The sequence below is a fragment of the Sinocyclocheilus anshuiensis genome, unplaced genomic scaffold (genome assembly GCF_001515605.1).
Source record: "Sinocyclocheilus anshuiensis isolate Anshui unplaced genomic scaffold, SAMN03320099.WGS_v1.1 scaffold808, whole genome shotgun sequence".
Taxonomy (NCBI): Eukaryota; Metazoa; Chordata; class Actinopteri; order Cypriniformes; family Cyprinidae; genus Sinocyclocheilus; species Sinocyclocheilus anshuiensis.
The window spans coordinates 308,851-329,550 of NW_015555751.1; the positions used below are offsets into that span (position 1 = coordinate 308,851).

Genomic DNA, 20,700 nt, shown 5'->3' on the forward strand with positions numbered 1-20,700 from the left:
TCTGGCCTAGATTTTGTGTATAGCGCCTGCAAGCTTCATCTACCAGTGCGAGAACGAGAAAAAGACAGCATAATACGAAAGCCAAGCCAACGGTTTCTCTCTCATCAGGACTCCAGCTGCGTCTGGCTAAGCAATAACAACGTGCATCTCACCAGTTATCAACGCAGCTAGCTGCCTGTCCTTTTGAACCCCACCTTCTTGAATGAGCTCCCCTAATCCTGCATTTCATTTGATACCATATAAATCATGATAAGTCGGTACGATTTTAAAAGAATCAGAAAACTTTGACCGTACCGTGGTCAACACCACAGTACGGTTAGATTAAGTTGTTCACCTCAAACACAATCCCACGTTAAGAACTGTCACACTGTACTCAGCCCTCGTTACATACGACACTCGTTAAGGCAACATCAACAAACAATATCTGTGTGCAGATTGAAGAAATCATTCACTGTGTGGTTCTACAAAAATCTTACCACCGAGGGATGCAAAATATGAACATCAGAGTGCAAACCCGCAAGTCCACAAAGCGTGTTACAAACACTCAAACTGAAGATATGTTTCAGGAATCATACAAAGGAGAGTGTATGTCTTCATCAGTGAGAGAGGGAACACCGGAGCAGAGGTTTACTGCAGCAGGATGCTGTACAATGCCTGGACTCGGGTCTTAAAAGGTCAGAGGTTATGGGTTTTCTGGAGGGGAGACTGGGGAAGAGCTATGAGCCGCCATTTTCCACAGTGGTTGGTAATACGCCCAGCCTTCACCCTAGAAAAAGACAAAAAAATTAGAGAACTTAAAAAATATAATACCAAAGATTATCCAATTAAGTGGGCCAAACCAGAAGTTAGCATTACCATAATCCCCTCCATAAAAAGGCAATCGGATTTTTACATATGCTTTTGAATTACTGCAGAAGATAAGTGAGAAGATCTGTGACCAACAAGAGTTTTGATTCTCATACGTTGTGTTTGGCAAGATAGTCTCTACAAATGAATACTACCGTTTTGAAGCCTAAATATAATTGGCAGAAGTAAAAAGCTAAAAGGTAGGCTTTAAACAAACTACACCACGGTCAGATGACTTCAACTTCACCATGACTAAGCTTCTGACAACTCATTCAATCTTTATTTAAAATCTACTAGTTGGAAAAGTTGAGTTAGAATAGTTTGCAAGAGCGTGATAAACACAACACAGACTACAGAGAGTAGATGAGTTCTCCTGATAAGAGTGGTGACATTTAATGATCCTGACAACCTCTGTAGTCACTTCTAGGCAAACTGCCTGTTTCAAGACACATAATAACTTTAAAAAAAAAATCACTGATGTGTTTTATGTTGTAGAATAAAGTGTGAAAATATTTCAAGCTTCCATTAACCTCAGACCTCATTTCAGGCATTTAACCAAAAATCCATTCAAAAAACCCACTGACTACAGGATAATGGAAACGAAAGTGCTTGTTTCTGAGTTTTAAGACTCCTTCCTGCAGCTCTCCACTCAAGCTTCACCTTAACACTCAGCATTTGAAGTTAATGTCACCTGTTACCCATTTCCAAGTGAACAGTGCATTCACTGAGACAAAATGCACCATGGAACTTCATTTTAATAGTGCAAAATGGGGGTGTGGGAGTGGGAGGTGTTGAAAAGTACAAGAATCTGTCACATTTCAAGGACAAAAATTAATTTTATTTATAAAAACATTAGCTGGAAAAAAACTACAAACAGAAGAAAAAAAGCGATCCTTAACCAGAGGTTAACTACAATAACAGTACGTCCACTGTATCTTCTACTGTGTATATCGATGCCTCTCCTCTTTCCTCTGCCTTTCCTCCAGGAAACGCTTCTGTTCCGTGGCTTTATCCATATCCCTTTCCTTCAGAGACTCCGTCACATGCTGCCACAGTCGCCTGCAGGGAGAGGAGTCACATGTTAAAGATGGAGCCTTCGGACAGCTTTCAGTAAATGCCTCTGAATCCACAGATAAGACAGCTATGGTTTTCACTTATAGGAATAGTTCATAAAAAAAAAAAAAAATTACTACATTTCCTCACCCTCATTTTGTTCCAAACCCATACAATTTTCTTTCTCAGTCCTTCACAATATAATGTTTGAAACTATTCGTTTAAATGACTTATTTTCGGAATTAATTGTGTAGTTTAATTAATTGTGTGTACAATCGTGTGGTTTGAATACGATAAAAAAACGTAATTTTTTTTTTTGCATAAACTGATTGGCTGGTGTTACCTAGATTCATAGGGTCCTTGCAGCTCATTGGGCCGTACTCTTTTTCTGGTGACTGGGAGTTTGGTAACGTCTAGGACACGTGTCTCCCCGCTGGTATAGGTAAACTCCAGCACGCCGTTCCACTCACCCTGTACTCGGCACACCACGGAGTTGGTGGGGTTGTGTTTGACCTCCGCATTCACTCTGAGGAACAAAGCACAGGTTTTTGTTACAGTCCACTGGCTCAGCTTTCTGATTAAAGTGCTCATATCATGATCTTTAAAAGTCGACATAAAAATTAAAATTCACCCCATTTATTTTCTAAATGCATGTTGCTGATTCTAAGTCCCCGCCCTACTTTTTTTTTTGTTGATAATCTGTTTTGGATGTACAAGTGATACTGTCACTTGTAGAACTCCTCAACAATCCAAAAAGACTATTTACTGATACTAAGGCTGTCCAAATACTTTTTCAGCCAGTTGCACTTGTCACCTTCATTTGTATAGAATCCCTGATCATTTCAGTCTGATCTTTGCTGGATTGTTTTGTGAACCTGTCACAATGTAATGGAGCAGTGCAAACTAGGACCCCACAGCAAACCCACACTGAAGGCACAGCACCAAAAAAATTGCCAGTTTAATTCTAGGGGTCAAAAAGAAGTTGGGAAATTATTACAGATAAATAAAGTTTGGCTTACATTTTTCTTATTGAATATAGTGTTTGTTCGCTTTTCTAAAATACATATAATCTGGACATTCAAGTCTGGGGTCAGTAAGATTTTTTGTGTATATGTAATATGTCTCTTATGCTCACCTAGGCTGCATTTATTTGTTCAAAAATACAGTAAAAAAAAAAACATAATATTGTGAAATATTGGGACAATTTAAAATGTTTCTTATGTGAATATATTTTAAAAAGTAATTTAATCTTGTGCTGGCAAAGCTGAATTTTTAGCAGCCATTACTCCAGTCTTCAGTGTCACATGATCCTTCAGAAATCATTCTAATGTACTGATTTGGTGCTTAAGAAACATTCTTATTATTATCAGTGTTGAAAAAAGTTGTGCAGCTTAACATTTTTGTGGAAACCAAGATACATTTTTTAGTTCAAGTTCAAAAGAACAGCATTTATTTGAAATGAAAATCTTTTGTAACATTATAACTGTGTTTGCAGTCACTTTTGATCAATTTAATGCATTCTTATAACGGTAGTGTATACTAATTGACAGTTCTTTAGGGCTGCTGTATAAATTTACATTGAAAACACTATACTGAAAATGGAGTCAAGTAATGTGATCCTGACCTGTGCAGCTTGCCCCCATAGAAAGGCTTTGTCTGGAAGGTGATGATTGCAGAGTAGCCTGTCGTGGTGCAGTTGACATTGACCTTTCCTCCCAGTTCCACCCAGGGCACAGTGAGGATAGAGCGGGCATAAGCAGAGGGCAGACTGAAGGTGTATTCTTCACCGTGCTCCAATAGGTGTAGATAACCTGCGATCACAGGAATTAACATTTCTAACGATCAACAGTGGAAATGTTAATGCAAAAGTGGGTGCGAGGCAGGCGAAACTCACCTTCTCCGATCATAGAGACGCCAATGGACATGCCCATGAACTTGCTCTTGGTCCACACATGCGTGTTGACACACATCTGTCTCTCCTGGCATTCTGCATAGAAGCCCGACACAGGTGGATGATGGGAAACCTGCTCAGCCACGAAGCGGACATTGTAGCAGTCTGACGCGCAAGAGGTCCCTTCTTTCGAAACCGCTGTTGGAGGTGTCGTCGCCTTGGGTACTTTCCAAGAGCAGTGGAAGGTCTCTCCGATGATGGGGTTGTAGGGCTTCCTGGCAATGGCACCTTTGCGACCTTCGTGGAAGGAAGTGAGGTAATACTCCACAAATCGGACCATGCGGTCCATTGGGCTGGAGCCATCAGTGATTGCGACAAAAAGGTCCGGATGGGACATGAAGTCTGCATACATTTCCAACAGGGAGCGCTTCTCCAGAATGAAAGTAGGCAGGACCACCTACACGCCCATGTGAAACACTATATTAATTCATAATTAATCAATTGTACACTGAAAAATAAAATTGATGAAAGCATTAAAAACCATAGAACAAAGATTTCAGTATTTCTACTTCAAAATTTCATGTTCAATGCACTACTTGACATTTCTTTTTTAATTATTTGTGAAATTTATCAGCAATTTCCGAGTAAAAATTTTTTAAAGTAATTTTTTTTAGTGTATAACAGAATTAATTCAAAATGGTATAACTGGATGAAATGAGAGCCATTAATGAGATGGAGCTGATATACCCTGGTGAGGTCCATGCCCAGTTTGAGCTGAGAGAGGAGGTGCAGAATGATGCTGCGCTCCTCTTCGACAGCACCCAGTTCCTCCTCCTCGGCCGGAGCTGAATCATCTACCTCTTGTGTGGCATCAATCTCCTCCTGCTCCTGAAACCCACACCAAACTCCATGATTGCATCCTACTCGACCAGTAAAATCATATAACCACAAGGACAAAACTAGCTTTTTTTTGGAGCCCCCAAAATTTTCCACATCTTTTGACCAATGACCATTTAATAACTTTATTACATTCGTTTTTTTGTTTTTTTTGTTACATTTTATAGAGGCAGAGGCTTAATTATACAGTGGGGAAAAAAGCCAAAAAAGAAATAAAAAAACAGTGTTGTTATTGTTAACTATATAACTATTAAAAATAATTTCCAATTAAAATAAAGCCCAAATAAAATAAAATATAAATAATAAATGATAAACTAATAAAGAAAGTTTGCCTTGGCTACTAACTGAAATAAAAATAAATGAAAGTGGTGTAGAAATATTTTTAAAAATGACCAAAACGCATAACATAAATTACTAAAATGTTAAATAAAATTTAAATTACAACAGAAAATATAATAGAATAAAAAGCTAATGGCTGATTAAACATTTTATAATATTATAAAATAATATTTTCTATAGAAAATGTACATAATTTAAGATTGTAATGACTTCCATAACTTTCCAGGCCTGAAAATCATCATTTTAAAATTCCAAGGTATTATTACTAGGTGTTCCATGAACCATTTCTCGATGATATTCTATATCGTAGCTTGCCTCAACAAACACCACTAATGACACCTGCCAAAAACAGCTTTACATAATGTAGAATATTTATAGATTTTTCTGTATATGATTGTTTTTGCAATGTAAATCTATCTGTTATGCTGCCTGAAATGATGGATGATACAGTTATGTGAAGCAAAATATTATGCAAGAATATTCAGGGGAAAAAAAAAAACATACAGCATAGTAAACATTTAACACCACAGACAAGTTTACTTAGGTTAATAGGGAGCCCTGTCAACAGTCCAACATTCGGGAAGGCTCAGGTGTTTGTTTACGTGAAGGTAACTGAAGCAAAGGATTACTCTTGAGATTCACACCAGCATCTGCTATGAATACAATCATCAATGGTTGTGTTGCCGTGTCAAAATACAGAGGCAAAACATATATGGATACTTTAGACATTCAAAATGCATGAATGTCATTCATTTTATAACAAAATATCAAACCACATTTTTGTTTTGTTTTTTATTGTAAACAAAGATAGCACACTTTAAGTCAAATAATTAAAAAAGAAGGTATTAAAATAGATCTTCTGTTGAAGACAAAGCACATGTTTCTTCAGAAATCATTCTAATTTGTGGATTTGCAGCTAAAGAAAGAATTCTTCTTATTATCCTCAATGTTGAAAAAGTTTTGTTGCTTTTCAGGCTTGTTTGATTAATTGAAATTTCAAATGAACAGCATTTTAAATCGTACTGTAACAGAACATACTGTTACAGCACTGACTCAACCAATGGTGTGAGACCAGGGCGGCAATTTTTTGTGGCCTGACCAAAGGCAGACAAGCTTTAAGGCAGTGAACTACACCTGTAATTATGCTACTAGGACACTTGTTTGAACTTGAGGAGAACTGACTTGGAACCAGCTGTTTAGATCACTATAACCTATATTATACATATATATAGTATAACCTATATTATACTATACTATAACCACAAAAAACACTAGCGCCGTTAGGTCTGAGAAAAGCATCTTTCAAATGAACAGCATTTTAAATCGTACTGTAACAGAACATAGTGTTACAGCACTGACTCAACCAATGGTGTGAGACCAGGGAGGCAATTTTTTGTGGCCTGACCAATGGCAGACAAGCTTTAAGGCAGTGAACTACACCTGTAATTATGCTACTAGGACACTTGTTTGAACTTGAGGAGAACTGACTTGGAACCAGCTGTTTAGATCACTATAACCTATATTATACATATATATAGTATAACCTATATTATACTATACTATAACCACAAAAAACACTAGCGCCGTTAGGTCCGAGAAAAGCATCATTTGTTTGCAGATGCCACATGATTTGATAATGTATATAATGCAAAGATATTCACACATACTTAAGTGCATTCAAATACTTTTTTGAGACATTTAGGCATGGTTTCACAGACAGGGCTTAGGTTAAGCCAGGATTAGGCCACAGTTCAATTAGGACATTTAAGTATATTTTATAAATGTGCCTTAGGAAAAATATTACTGGTGTGGATCTTGAGACCAAACAGTTGCACTGACATATTTTAAGGTATGTCAGTGTAAGTTTTTTTCAGTTAAAACAGCCCAGACATGCATTTTAGTCTGCAACTAGGCTTAAGCCTTGTCTGTGAAACCGGGGATAAATTATTATAAACATAATTAAAAACATGTCTAATCTAAGACAAGCTCAGATCCTCAGAAATTTCCCACACTTTATTGGACAACCATTTGTCAGTGACCAAGACTCACACTTTTTGACCATTGACTTTTCAAGTCATGTGTAATCATTCAATAAGGACTTTTAAAGATTATTCAAACTCAGATTTGTTTGCTCAGCATGGTTTCTTTGCAAATCATTTAGACCCATAAAATGATTGACTGATAACACAGTTTGCAAGAATGATAAAAAAAAGTTTAGACACAAATCTTACCCTAGCAATATCACAGGAGTCCATTTCTAAAGGTTCCAGAACGGTTCCCTCTGTTTTACCATCATCTTTGGTGATGCTGGGTAGCGTGCCTCCATTCTTCAGGATGTCAGGAAGTTTTGGTTCCAGCCACTCGAGGACAGGGCCTACAGGGCACACAAAACGTGGCTCAGAGGTGCTCATATCACCGGCCCACCAGCACGATGCCCACAACCCAACAGCAGCTTCTAATGCCACAGGAATTCTGGGTGTTTAGCACTCTGACAACTGACACAGAGCTCTCAGTGGAAACCTGAGCCCAGGGTCTCACAGTCTGCACGGAGCCCTGCCCATTGTTGACTTGTTTGCTTATTGGCTCGGAGACTAATCTGGAGGTTTTTGTTTTGTTCCAGTCGTTAGGAAGTTCACAAGCTGGATCACTACTTTTTACAGTAGAAATGCAGGTGATCCTGGAACTGTGGGATGTTTACATGTTGGTTCTTTCCAGTCAGAGAGTAATAAAATATGTATGCTTCATGAATGGGTTGCATTAAAGTCGCTTGACAACTAGAAGGCTTCAGTTTTGCAAAACACCAAGGGTTTTTGGGCCAGAAGAGTCCCCAAACATGCAAATCTGACAGGAGACATTTTCATCCAAGAACTGACAGCGGTATGGTAACACAATTCGGTAAGTCTGTCAAGCGCTGCGCTTGAGTGACGCCAACAGAGCTCTGGTTACCTGCAGAAGTCTATCAGTGGTGGATACAGTTCCTCATTAATTATAAAACAATATTCCACTCCCTGAGCAGGGCTCTAGGTCAGAAATTCTACAGGCACAAACATGACCCGAGATTATAAGATTTGTGACCACAAACTCTTGTGGTTTTTCTATAATTAACTACCATTTTTCTGTTCAGCTATTGGTTATCTTGGTACACCCAGACACTGTGACGTGAGCAGAAAGACTTGTGAAGTTGTATATTTTGATCGTATTGCATTGACCTGGATTACACATAAGGATCAGTGAGTCGCAGTGAATATGTGATTTAAGGTATTCAATAACTGTCTGATAGCAGATTTGCTGAAAGAGAGTATGGGGGTCTGTAACTCTAAAAGAGTCTACATTTTTAATTTTTGGATTGCATTTCAGCAACTAATAGATGAGTGTTACACAAATTCTACACTATGATGGTATTCAACAAAAAGGGATTTTACTTGCTCCTTTTTTTTTTTTTACTTAAATCATGACATTGCTTCTGTACTTTCAAACATTTTGATGCTAAAAAGATGAATACATTTAAATACATGACTAGTAAGTAATAGACTGTTATATCAACAAAGACAGTGTTTCCTAAAAGCACCGTAAGCCTATGGCACCAATGGGCTCTATGATCTTGACGTTTTTGAGGAATGTAGTCATAAACAATTAATCAGTGAATATTTATGTGATAACTGGCCGATAAAACTGGGTAAAATCAACAGTACTGCAAAGTGAAACTGCACATTTTCTGTAGTTTAATTTGTTAGTAATAAATTATACAATATCAGCATTCTAACAGCCACCCTGCTCTCCAGACAGCGATATATCACACCAATGTTTGTTTACACATCAACAATGCTTATTTGGTATTCAGAAACTTGGCAGAATCCAGTCATTGAAAGGCAAATAAAGAGGTCAGACAGATACAGTAATATTATTCCTAAATGCCAAAAAACTTACAATAAGAGTAAATATAAAAACAATTAAAAAAAAAAGTACGTGTGCTAAATATGGGAAAGTGTGCTAAACCTTGTGCTGTTTCTGACTGTGTGCAGCACCAGCAGCTCTGCATATCCTTCCAAAATACCTAATATTAAACACAAGTGCCTGCAGTCGTTTCACAATGTAATTTAGGCTTTACAAAGTGTTTGTTATTGAAGGATGGGAGAGTTGCACTACAATGGAAAAGTCCTGCAGCTTGTGAGTAATGCCTCCCATTTCTCTAATGTAACTGCATCGTCAGTGAACTAAAGCACTGCATCTCTTTTCAAATGTGAAGATGATGTTTACATAAAGTCTTAAAGGCACAGCAAAAAAGAGCCCATTTAATCCTAAAGGAGAGGGTGGAAAATGGTCATGTAAAGCTAAATTATGACTGTTAAAAACACTTACTAATCTAATATAAGCAGACCTTAATGTATGCCTCAAAAAAAAAAAATGCTGCCAGTTTTGTGCTAAAATCTTGACCAAGAAAAGCAGAGAGGAATACAAGAAAAGTCTCTTGCTGTATGTCACATAGGAGCAGCACCGATCAATAATTTCTGTGATGGAAGCTGTGCTTATAAATAACCCTCTTGCTGTCTTTTACTGGAAGAGAAATGCTTTCACTTAACATCTAGTACTGCAGTAGCATGAGAAAAAGTATAAAGCAAAGTCAGGTCTAATATTAGAAGAGCCAGACAGAGGAAAAACTGCCAGATGTCTAGCATTATGAACCTCATGTCACATTTTTATCATTTTTTCAAAATATTTGTCATCATTTTTCCCTGATGTCCATTCAGTCACAGTTTAGCTTTTCCATTATTCAATTTCCCCTGGGCATGTACACAAGTAATGCATTTGTGACGTGGAAATGAAGAGATATAAACACATCTACTGCTACAGTCAACAAAATGAAGAAAACCATAAGGATCAACACACAGATATAAAAAAAAAAACACTCACCACCAAGAGGAGCTTTCTGCCGAGCCACTTGTTGGAGCTGCAGGATATGCAGGCAGTCGCTGAGGCAGGTCATGGTAGCCAAAGAGGTGGCTTTCAGCAGCAGCAAGTCTTGGTCCAAGGGAGAGGGTCCCTGGGAGGAGGGCAGACCCTCAATACTCTGGATCAGGTCTCTGTGCTGGCCCTGCGCCTGGCTCATCATCTAGAGGAGGAGTATTTGTTGGTTAATGAATGTCCTACACCTCAAAACTTCAGATCAGATGCTTGTGAAGTTCCAAAGAGACTGTGCAATTGGGCCTTTAAAAGCATCACTCAGTCTCACCTCTCTGGCCTCCAGCAAGTGATCAGGCATCAGCAACTTTCTGCTGGAGTAAAGAGATGAGCTGCGCTGCAGCTGGGACAGGCCCAACAGGGCGTTTGAGTTCTGGTTGACCCTGTGCTGAGATCCTGGAGAGCTGCCACTGCCCTGAGACGCCATGGAGAGACTGCGAGTCTGAAGTGGTGGGTTTGTCTGTGGGATTACGGATAACTGTTGAAAGAATTAGATCACCCAGAAATGACAATTTCATCATCATTTACCGCATTTTGATCCAAATCTGTATTTCCAAGGAACACTAAAGGAGAGATTTTAATGCTAGAAAGCTGGTGATGATTTTGACATTGAAGCTACATGAAGGTCAAATAAAAGTAGTCATTATAATTTATGCGCTATAATCAAAGTCTTCTGAGGTTTTGTGTGAGAAGCTGACCCGAAATATAACTCATTACTGACTGATTATCGTTCCCTGAGCTGCATCTCATGCAGTCACATAAAGTCAAATATGCTGTGCAAAGTCACATCATACCAGTTTGCTTGTTTGATTTTTAACACCATTTCAGTTTCTTTGGCTATCAACATAGCAAAAACCATACTTGCTAGCAAAATACCAGACTTGATGTCAATGATGCCAAATGGCATTGGTTCTCGAAAGAACGTTGGTTAAATTGATCAGTTTTGAATGATATGATGGTGAATAAATGATGACAAAATTTTAAACTCTGAATTATCTATTTGTAATTTAACAGACTGTCTGTCTCTTCCTGTAACTTAAGTCACTGAGCAGTACGGTTTAGTTAATAGTATTACAGGAGTCTGGATGTAAGTCTCACTTTGCTTAGCGCCTCCGTGTGGTGCTGCGCACAGATCTGCAGTCGGCTGACCCAGTGCTGTCGCTCCTTTGCATCTGAGGCTGAAGTTACGCAAACAGGTAATGAAAAATATTTAAATATAAATGATAATATTGGGATAATAATAATAATATTATTTCAGATTTTTTTATATGGGATATGCGATATGGTTAAGAGAGCAGAATATAAATAAAAGGAAGTGAAACCATCTAAGATTGAAAAAAGTAGCAAAAAAGAAAGAGTGAAAGAGATCATGTGACAACCTCTAAGTTTGTATTGCTCTCCGCTGATGGCATTGACAGTGAACGTGTGTGAATCTTCATCGCTGGGGGAAATCACCGCACCAGCTAATGGCAGCGAGCCCCTGGGCTTCTGATTCCTGGACTGCTCATTCACAAAATATTCCAGCAGTCCTGCCTCATTGTTGAGCACAAAATATCTATAATAAAGAAAACATAACAGTTTAGGAGTTCATGAAATATTTTAGGTCTAAAGTATCTATTATTTGATATGAACAGGACCAAATGGAATCTGTGCTGATGACGGGGAAAATCTTTAAAATTCTGCAAGTAAAATGCAATACTCACCGATACTGCCATCCAGTCACAAGATTGGTGTACTTCATCAAATACCCATCCACCTTTTCCATCAGATCACTTCAGTTGATAAAAAGAAAAACATCATGTTGTCAAAGACAAAGTACTAGTGTGTGCAAGATATTCATACCATTACCTAAAAAAATTATACCACCAAACATTGTATAATATACACAACCATTCGCAGGATTCTGGGAGATCAATAACTATTTAACTGTACCAGATAATGGTCTATCGTGTATATGTATATATAATGAAAGTGAAAAGAGTATTGAGGCTGTCATTCTGCCTAAAATCTCATTTTGAGATGAATGGAAGAAAGAAAATCATACGGGTTGGGACGACATGACAGAAATATCAGTATCATGCGTTTACTCCGGAAATGGGATATTATACAACCTCACCTTCGAATTAAAAAGTAGCTTTTGCGGTTTAATATCGAGCAGTTAACATGTTTCATAATTAAATACTGCTTGTTTGTAAAGGAGATATTATTGTGTGAAGTACCTGTATTGCCAGGATTTGGAGCCCGTCCTGCAGGAACTCTGTGAGCCGCCGTGATGCTCCAGCACGGCTTCAGTCTGCATGATCGGATCCTTCCTATGATATACAACTCCGCTATCACTTCACCTGCCGCACAAAACACCGACCAGCCGAGTTCATATGGCGGACCTAAAGTCAGAATGATTTGTTATGGCCACTGGTTTAATGCTCTGAACTACAGAACCTCTGGCATGTTTATGTCTCGTGCAGCCATGACAGAGCGTGAAGTCATTCGCGACCCGCATCATGTGACAGGAGGTAGTCTAAAACATTCATTAAACCGCACAAACAGAATTATTAGGTTATATTTATTTTATGCATAGCATATTGATCATATCAATATAGTTTTCTAGAATGACATTTTTAGTGTTATTTTACTTCCGAACCGCCACATAATCCACCTTTCAAATTAAAAGTCTTAGGTGGCGACCAGACGGAAGCACGCTAGCTGAGCTCTCGTTTTGATTGGCCAGATGACATTCAAAGTCAATTTATGGTGAAATGTCGATTACTATATAACAAACATTTTTTTATTTTATTTATTTATTTACCTGTATTATTATTTATATTATGCTGTATATTTTCTATTTCTTTGTTGTAGTTTATATTTGTTCAGTACCTTTATGTTATATGTTGGAAACCAATAAAAAAATAATAATTATATATATATATATATATAAAACAAACATTCAAATTACAAAGTACAAATATTCCATGTAGTTTCTCAATTCTAAAAATATATGCATGATAATCATAAAAGAATAAGTAAAATGCACATGGCACACTGTAGAACAAGTCGTCTTCTCATATGCATATACAAATTTTGAAAACTTACCATTTTTTTATTGTCAGCAAACCTAAAACAAATACGGTGTATTTTTTTTTTTTGTAACTCTGTTTAACTTTTGGCATCGAGATAATGGCCTTTTTTTCTTTTCTTTTTATTTTATAATCATAATTATGTCTTGGATTTTATCACTTTCAAATGTTGACTTAAAGGTACAATAAAAAAAACATTTCTGTCATAATTAATTTTATTGGGAAAATAAACAACTGTTAACAATGTAAATCATGTCTCAACAGGAGGACTGTTAACATCTCTTTTAATTGAGTATTATTAAAAGAGAGCACTAATGTACCATATACAATACAAAACATGGGAAAAAAATAATGAGAGATTATGTGGTAGATTTTTAGTTCTGCATAGACTTGTTTTTGGTCTTACAACAGTCTCATGGCTTGGCATTTTCAATTCATTTCTGTTTATCTTCATACTGGCTAACAGGTTGTTATTCTCTTCTATGGTCATTTATAAGCATTTTTTACTTGTTGTAGAATCCAATGTTTATCAAAAGACAATGGTTTGTCTGATTCCACACATTATTATTATTATTATATTTTTCCAACCAAAACATTTAGAAATTATTTATTAAATTAATTAGTAGATAAATAAAATAAGTCAAATAAAGAAAACGGCATACAAAGACATACCTAATGAAATGTATGGTCTTGAGTACAAGTAGAGTCTACGTTTGAACATTGGGACATAGTAAAATCAAAAAAGAACATAACACATTTCTTCTGTTAAACTGACAATTTCATTAGAATGTAAAACATTCTGTAGTTTTCCAGGATGATCTCAATTGAAATGGTGCAAGACTCACTTACAGAAACTCAAACATAAGTATTGTTACAATTTACAAAATAATTACTATTTATGCAGCAATAATACAAATGAATTATGAACATGTCCTATTTTGATATATAACTGTAACACAGTCCTTTAAGCCAAATGAAATGTAAATAACAGAAAAAGCATAATTAAATCAAATAACTTGTTTGTAAATGTTCCAATGCTACTAAGCCTCAATGCTCGCAGTGATTACAATTTTCAAGAAAAGGGTCTCCTATATGAGCATAGCACAAAGGCTTGCTTTCAATCTAAGAAAATTATGGTCAGACATACTGTTAAAACTATATGCTCATACTGTCCTTGAGTGAATACCATGAAAGGAAAGGCATTTCAGTTGAGGTTTGATTGAGAGTACAAAACTCCTTCAGTTACATTGAGCCCCTAAACTGTAAGGCTCAGTCAGACCAACATTTCAGAACATAAACTACAACTATACATACAGTAAATATGAATTAATACCATAATCCCACCATATTTTAGAGTTTCACTATGAAATCTGGAATCTCATTTGCTCCATATTTCACACAATTAATCTCTTCATCGACATTGCAGAGATCAGTATTACACCAGAAACATGTATATATTTATACAACATATTCCATATGCAAAGGCTCTAAAATAGTGTTGTATTTAAAGCTGCCATTTTTGTCTCTCAGCACTGTCAAAACTCGATTAACACTGTCCTAAAATGAAAGCATTGTATTACCTAACAAAAAGAAGTCAAATATTATAATAAAACGTTTCATAATGGCAAAAGGTTCAAATCGTATGAACTATTTAATCTTGTAACTAAATACACTGATTCACAACAGCATCCTCAATAAATATGATAAGATAAAAAAGAACAAGATACCAGATAATTACATAAAAGACAACTTCATTAGTCCTCTAACACCTAAACAGTAACAATCTAGTCTCTAAACTATCACATATACAGTGCAACGCCTCGGTATTTGTTCCCAGTTTCATTTTTAAAATAATGGCTACATTTTGAATGCATTAACAAAGCAAGTTACAATGTGACTGCATTAGGAAAATAATCAACACCTGCTTTCATGTACGTGCACAGTCACTCAGCCCACATTTTAAAAAGTAAAAGTTTTGTAATGGAATATCTGTGTTAGATATTGTTTAAAAAAAAAAAGGGTCAGTTAAAAGAGCCTACTAATGGCACCTTGCTACTGTAGTGAATTGACACCATGACAAATTTTATATTAGCATTTAAAAAAAAAAGATGCATACTTCTCAGTGAAGGCAAACTAATGAACACGCTAATGTCATCTGATCTCATAAAAAGGTCTATAAAAAGCACTTTCCTCAAGGGCTTTTAGTGAGTTGATTGTTATAAGACAACAAAGTCTATAAAGATCTGCAGCCTTGGTAGGACAGCCCTTTAGGACCAAAATCTGGCAACACATTTTAAGGTAAACAGAATCAGTACAGTATGTTTGTGTCAAATAACTCACTGCAATAAAACTAAATCGCACATGTACAACGAGGTCCACAAGTCTGAGACCACTAATGAAAATGCAGTATTTTGCAGTATTTAATTTAGTACAAAATGTATTACAAATTATATAATATCAACATTACATAATTTGTGTGAAAATTTCAATTACAAATGAAAATACATTTCTGAATTTCTTAGTATTTGGTTCGACATCCGATCCAGCACTCAAGCCAGGGTTATAATAGTTAACTAAAATCATAAAGAAAACCTTTGTTACTTGAAATAAAATAAAGCAGAAAGGTATTTATTTCAGTTAGTTGCCAAGGCAACATTTCTCATTTTTCATTTATTTAAACTTAGTTTAATAAAAAAAAAAAAAAACTGAAAATTACTAAAAACAACACAGACATTTAAAAATAATTTTAAAAATAAATAAAAATGACAAATTCACAGCAAAATGACAAAAACTTTCAAATTAAAATTAAAACAAAATACTAAAATAAAAACTAATTGTGTAAACTTATGTTCTCCAGCATGATTTGAGAACGATACAAAGAGCATCTTGTGCTTCAACGGAAGCAAGAGCATCTGACTGTCAGTACAAAGAGAAACATGATCAATGTCAACTTTGGATTAGAGACCTAGACATTTTTTTCTTCATTTACATAATATTTTTCCTTTTTTCCTTTTATCTCAAAATCCCAAAGTGTTCTATTTACCTGTAAATTTAAACAAATCCCAGATCTTCAATGTAATCCCAGATTTCTGGACCCAACTGTACATTAATAAATTCAATGATTAAATCCTTTCTGAAGTATTTATCTTGTACAACAGCAACATTAAAATTTCTGAAAAAACAATTCAAATTCAGCACTTGTACGGACCTTAACAGAGATCTCTCCTGCACTTCTCCATGCAAAATCACAAGCATCGTCAGTCACATGACCTGATATACGCTGATCAAAACATTGCCAGCAAGTTAATTTCATGAAACAACAGAGAAGCACCATGAGCAGAACACCAGAGAGAATATCTCTCATCATTCTGAACCAGATGCCTATTTCAAGTCCCAAAATGCTACAGGTCCATCAGAGAGACAAAAAGGACATTAATTAGCACCTGCATAACCATAACTTGCATGACTATGGCTTCACATAGGATCTACAGCTCGCTGGCACCTGACAGCCAGGCAAGGAGGAGTGCAATCAATGGCTTTTCAATCCCATCTACAGTCCACACCTCCACATAGAGAGCAGAGTTATCAGATCACAGGCTACACTACGAAAGTGACCGCTGTTTTGCTGTCCACAGCAGCTAAATCTCAAGGGAAGCCTGTAGCATATCAAGGCATCCATATTCACCCAATCAACTGGGAACAAATTCAGTCCCTGCCACAGAGGAGGAAGCCGATCAGCAGTGGAGTAAGAGTTAACAGGAGCTGCCATAAGTTCACCACCAAACAAGAAGATCTGGAACAAGGATCTGAGAGAAGAAAAGAATTATTATGAATTATTCATTAATTATTTTTTTGTAAACAAACATATTTTACTTTATTTGAACCTTGTTATGTACCTGGCTTGCCTTATGTATATGGAAAACTTTTTTTTCTTGCTACATCTTACACATTCAATGTTTATAAACTTTATTTCAGACAGACAAAATTGGTGGCTTTTTTTCCGAGTTGACAGCTTCACAAATTTTTTAAAATACTAATATTTGAATCAATTTTAATATATTTAAATTTCAATATTTTAAATGTAATACATTTATTCTTTTTTTTTTTTACTTTTTACAGAAATTTTTTATGCATCTTGTAGGATTTTTTAAATACATTTTATAATCGCTTTTAATTGCCATTGTGTTTGAAATTTGCAATATAAATAAACTTGCCTTGCCAATTAATAATACTTATTTTTATTTAATATGAATTTTCATTTATCAATGTTTATTCATTTACTACATTATTCATACATATTTGATATGCATTATAAATAATAATAAATATTTAATATGTATAAAGTAAATTTTAATGTAAAAATTTTATATATATATATATATATATATATATATATATATATATATATAAAATTTACTGTATTAACAGTAACACCAAAAACCAACCACTCATGGTATAGTCTTACAGCCATAAACGTGGTGATGCGTGTCAGACAGTAACTCACCTAAGCGGGCACTCTTGGTGGTGTTTAGAGGGGGGATCTCATGAGGGAGGGGGCAGTCGCTGCAGAAGTCAGAGCAGGTTGGGCAGATGAGCTGGCCACTGTAGACCCATCCATTCATACGTATGCTCACACTGATCAGCTGACCAGTACGAACACATGGATAGGAATCATTCTGCACCCAGACCAACAACCCTTGTGCTGTACAAGACACCTGCAACACAAATCACAGTTTCAGTACACATAAATCACAATTTTTCTATGTTGTGGTGGTACATAATAGACACACTTCGGAAGCAACTGTCCCATCTCTCATGAGATCTACCATTACATTATTACCTTATAGCAACCACTGCCCCAGTCTGGGTAGGTCATTCTTTTGGTGCACTGCTCCATTACAAATGGTGACTTTTGGTAGAGGCACACTGATCCTGGGCCATACTGTTCCGCACCATAGTTTCTCCATGTGGCTAAAAAAGCAAAATCCCAAAAGTCTTGTGTTGTGGAATAGTAGAAGAGTTTACATGGAAAAAATACTGACAGGCACAAGAGGGAATAAGCAAACTCCTTCCATTCTGCTTCTAAATGAAGAAAGGATGTGAGTGAATGGCATCTCACCTGGCTGGTTCTCCTGTATTCCACAGTAAGAGCTGCGCTGGTATTCCCCACCCACATGCCAACTAAACTCCTGGCTAAAAGGACAGTAGTCTGCGATCTTGACAGCCCCTCCGTATGCTGGCAAATCTTCCTCAGGGACACCAGGAATATGGTCAAAGTACTACAGGATGGAGAGGGTTTATTACATTCAAAATGATTTAATTAACCTTCTATAAAGGCAGTCATCTTGTATTTATCTGTAAACAACAAATCAAATTTATTTGTATAGTGCTTTTCAAAATACAGTGTTTCAAAGAAGAAAATCATGATGTTAATGTTCAATCTTAATGTGGTAACTGCAGATTTAGGATTGAGTGAAAATGCAATTCTGCTGATCTTACCTGATACTCTACAGGAAGCGCATGAGGAAACTTCTGCAGGTTGCACACAGCCACTGCCAGCTGGTCCTGCCTGCAGGTGAGCTGCAGAGGTGCACTCCTCACAGAATCACAGTATGGGCTCAGGGTTGGCCTCCTGTTTCAAACACACAAGGTAAACACTCATTAAGAACAGATGTCCAATCAATGACCCAAATCTTTACCAATATGCTGTACGTATATATTTAAGACTATGAAACTGCAATTTCTCTAGAAAAGATACAACAAGATACTGGAATCAATCTGAAATAAAGAACTGCTACAAATGTACAACACACAATCTAATTTGTTTCTGTAGCACTAGCAACATAAGTCTGATTCCCAGGGAAAACTGATTAAATCTATAGTTTTTATGCAATTGTATAACATTTTGGTAAAAGCATCTGCCAAAATGCATAAAAGTACGTTGTCCACTTAATACAAAAAAAACAACAACAATAGATTTATTTGTGAGTGTACACAAAGTTGAATGTATCTCATGTATCAAAGCTTACGTATGGCGATGTTGGTCTATCCAGAATTTACAGCTTTTCATCACAAAGTCACAACCCAAAAATCTTCCCCACTCCAGGTTCTCCGCCATACTATAATTAGCCCTGTACCACCTTAAAACAGAAAACAGCACAGAGAGGAGCCAATCATAATACAGTCTTACTGTTGAGAATTCTCATGGATCACATGACATAGCCGGTGATGGGAGGAGCTAGGTCTCCACAGGTGCACTGAATGATTGATTGGCTTCTTTTGTTTGGGGTGTGTGTTGCTGTGTTTAAAATGCCATAATATCATACTACTCTTACTATTTCTGCAGTATCCAGTATGTACATTGTGCATATTATGCAAATTTTCTGTATGCATGGAATACACGGATGACCTACTATATCTGCTAAATATAACTCAAGTACACTGAAATCAGTACAGAAGCTGTGTTTGGAATGGCATACTACCATACAACTCCTACTATATTGCAGTATGCATTGCATATGTATACTGTGAATAGTATGTGAATTTTCTGTATGCATGGAATTCCCAGATTACCTGCTACATTTGATGTATGCATCTGAGGATCACTGCATGGGATACTGTTTCCCACAATGCAACGCGCTCCACGTGACATTTCATCTTCAAATGCATGAGTGAACTGGAGGCGGGGGATAGTAATTATAAATGTAACACTTGTATATGTACGATATTAAATAATAATAATAATATTGCAGTAATATAATATATAAAGAACATATAATATAAAAATAAAAATTATATTGAAATTATGCAAGCAGAATTCAATTCCGCTGTAAAGCAGCTCTAAAAACAAACGGACTGTCCCTAAGTGCAAGTAGCCCAATTTGTTGGCAGAGGCAACTGTTTAAGTTGTTTAAGAATCAGTGGCATAGCGAGTAAAATGCGAAGTAATTGACGCGACTGACCCGTGTTCTAATCCGCTTTTTGCCAAACTCGTTCTTCCCCTTTTCCCATCACATATCAGATCGGAAAGGCATTTATTTTCAATAAAAATAAAGGAAATATTTGAAAAGTGGAAATAAAACACCTCATTAATAATAGAGTGTTATTGGGTATGGTTCGAGATAGGTGTAGGGAGGGCTTTATTGTCCCAATAAGGCGGCATCCATTTAATAATATTAATAAATATGATAATTTACGCTCAATATGTTATTACATATTGTTTTATAATGTACTACAGTATTGAAGTATAAATATCTGCCACCTAACTACTATTTACACAGCCTATTGCTAAAGAAAATACTGCTATTTTAGTGTAAACAAAATGTATGATTATTTGCACTTAGTGTAAATAGAATATATAGTTTTTTCCACTTAATGTAACTGTCAAAAAGAAAATAATTTGGCCTATCATTGTTCAGTTAAAGACAGCTCAGTGTTGATTCAGTTCTGTTCAATATGTAAAGTTAATTAATTATGAAATGAGTTCAATTGGGCAATATTGCATTGTTTACTAGAATGAACCCTTATTAACAAGTCTTTGTAAAAAGAACGGTTAGCACATTTATTTTTAAGGTAACAGCCTCGACAGCTGAGCTGAATCAATGTTCAGTGTTTGTCATTTGACAACACTGTAGCTTAGAA

General features: G+C 36.2%; 2 protein-coding genes across 2 annotated transcripts in view; both read right to left on the bottom strand.

Moving 5' to 3' along the window:
• Positions 1-1,784: 1,784 nt before the first annotated feature.
• On the bottom strand, positions 1,785-12,618 carry LOC107673727 (oxysterol-binding protein-related protein 11-like). The gene is made up of 12 exons (XM_016467469.1): positions 12,205-12,618; positions 11,689-11,757; positions 11,365-11,540; positions 11,084-11,163; positions 10,257-10,463; positions 9,938-10,136; positions 7,258-7,400; positions 4,538-4,678; positions 3,794-4,247; positions 3,524-3,710; positions 2,243-2,425; positions 1,785-1,905 (listed from the first exon to the last, which is right to left on the bottom strand). The coding sequence occupies exons 1-12, from the start codon at positions 12,282-12,284 to the stop codon at positions 1,785-1,787; spliced, it is 2,040 nt and encodes a 679-aa protein (XP_016322955.1). The 5' UTR covers positions 12,285-12,618.
• Positions 12,619-15,918: 3,300 nt separating this feature from the next.
• Positions 15,919-20,700, bottom strand: part of lmln (leishmanolysin-like (metallopeptidase M8 family)) — a 15,841-nt gene continuing 11,059 nt past the window's right edge. Inside the window, exons 12-17 of the mRNA XM_016467513.1 lie at positions 19,089-19,199; positions 18,559-18,691; positions 18,179-18,338; positions 17,900-18,030; positions 17,564-17,774; positions 15,919-16,865 (exon numbers count right to left, since the gene is read on the bottom strand). Of these exons, the coding sequence (XP_016322999.1) occupies positions 16,765-16,865; positions 17,564-17,774; positions 17,900-18,030; positions 18,179-18,338; positions 18,559-18,691; positions 19,089-19,199 (847 nt within the window). The 3' untranslated portion in view covers positions 15,919-16,764. The remainder of the gene's footprint in view (positions 16,866-17,563; positions 17,775-17,899; positions 18,031-18,178; positions 18,339-18,558; positions 18,692-19,088; positions 19,200-20,700) is intronic.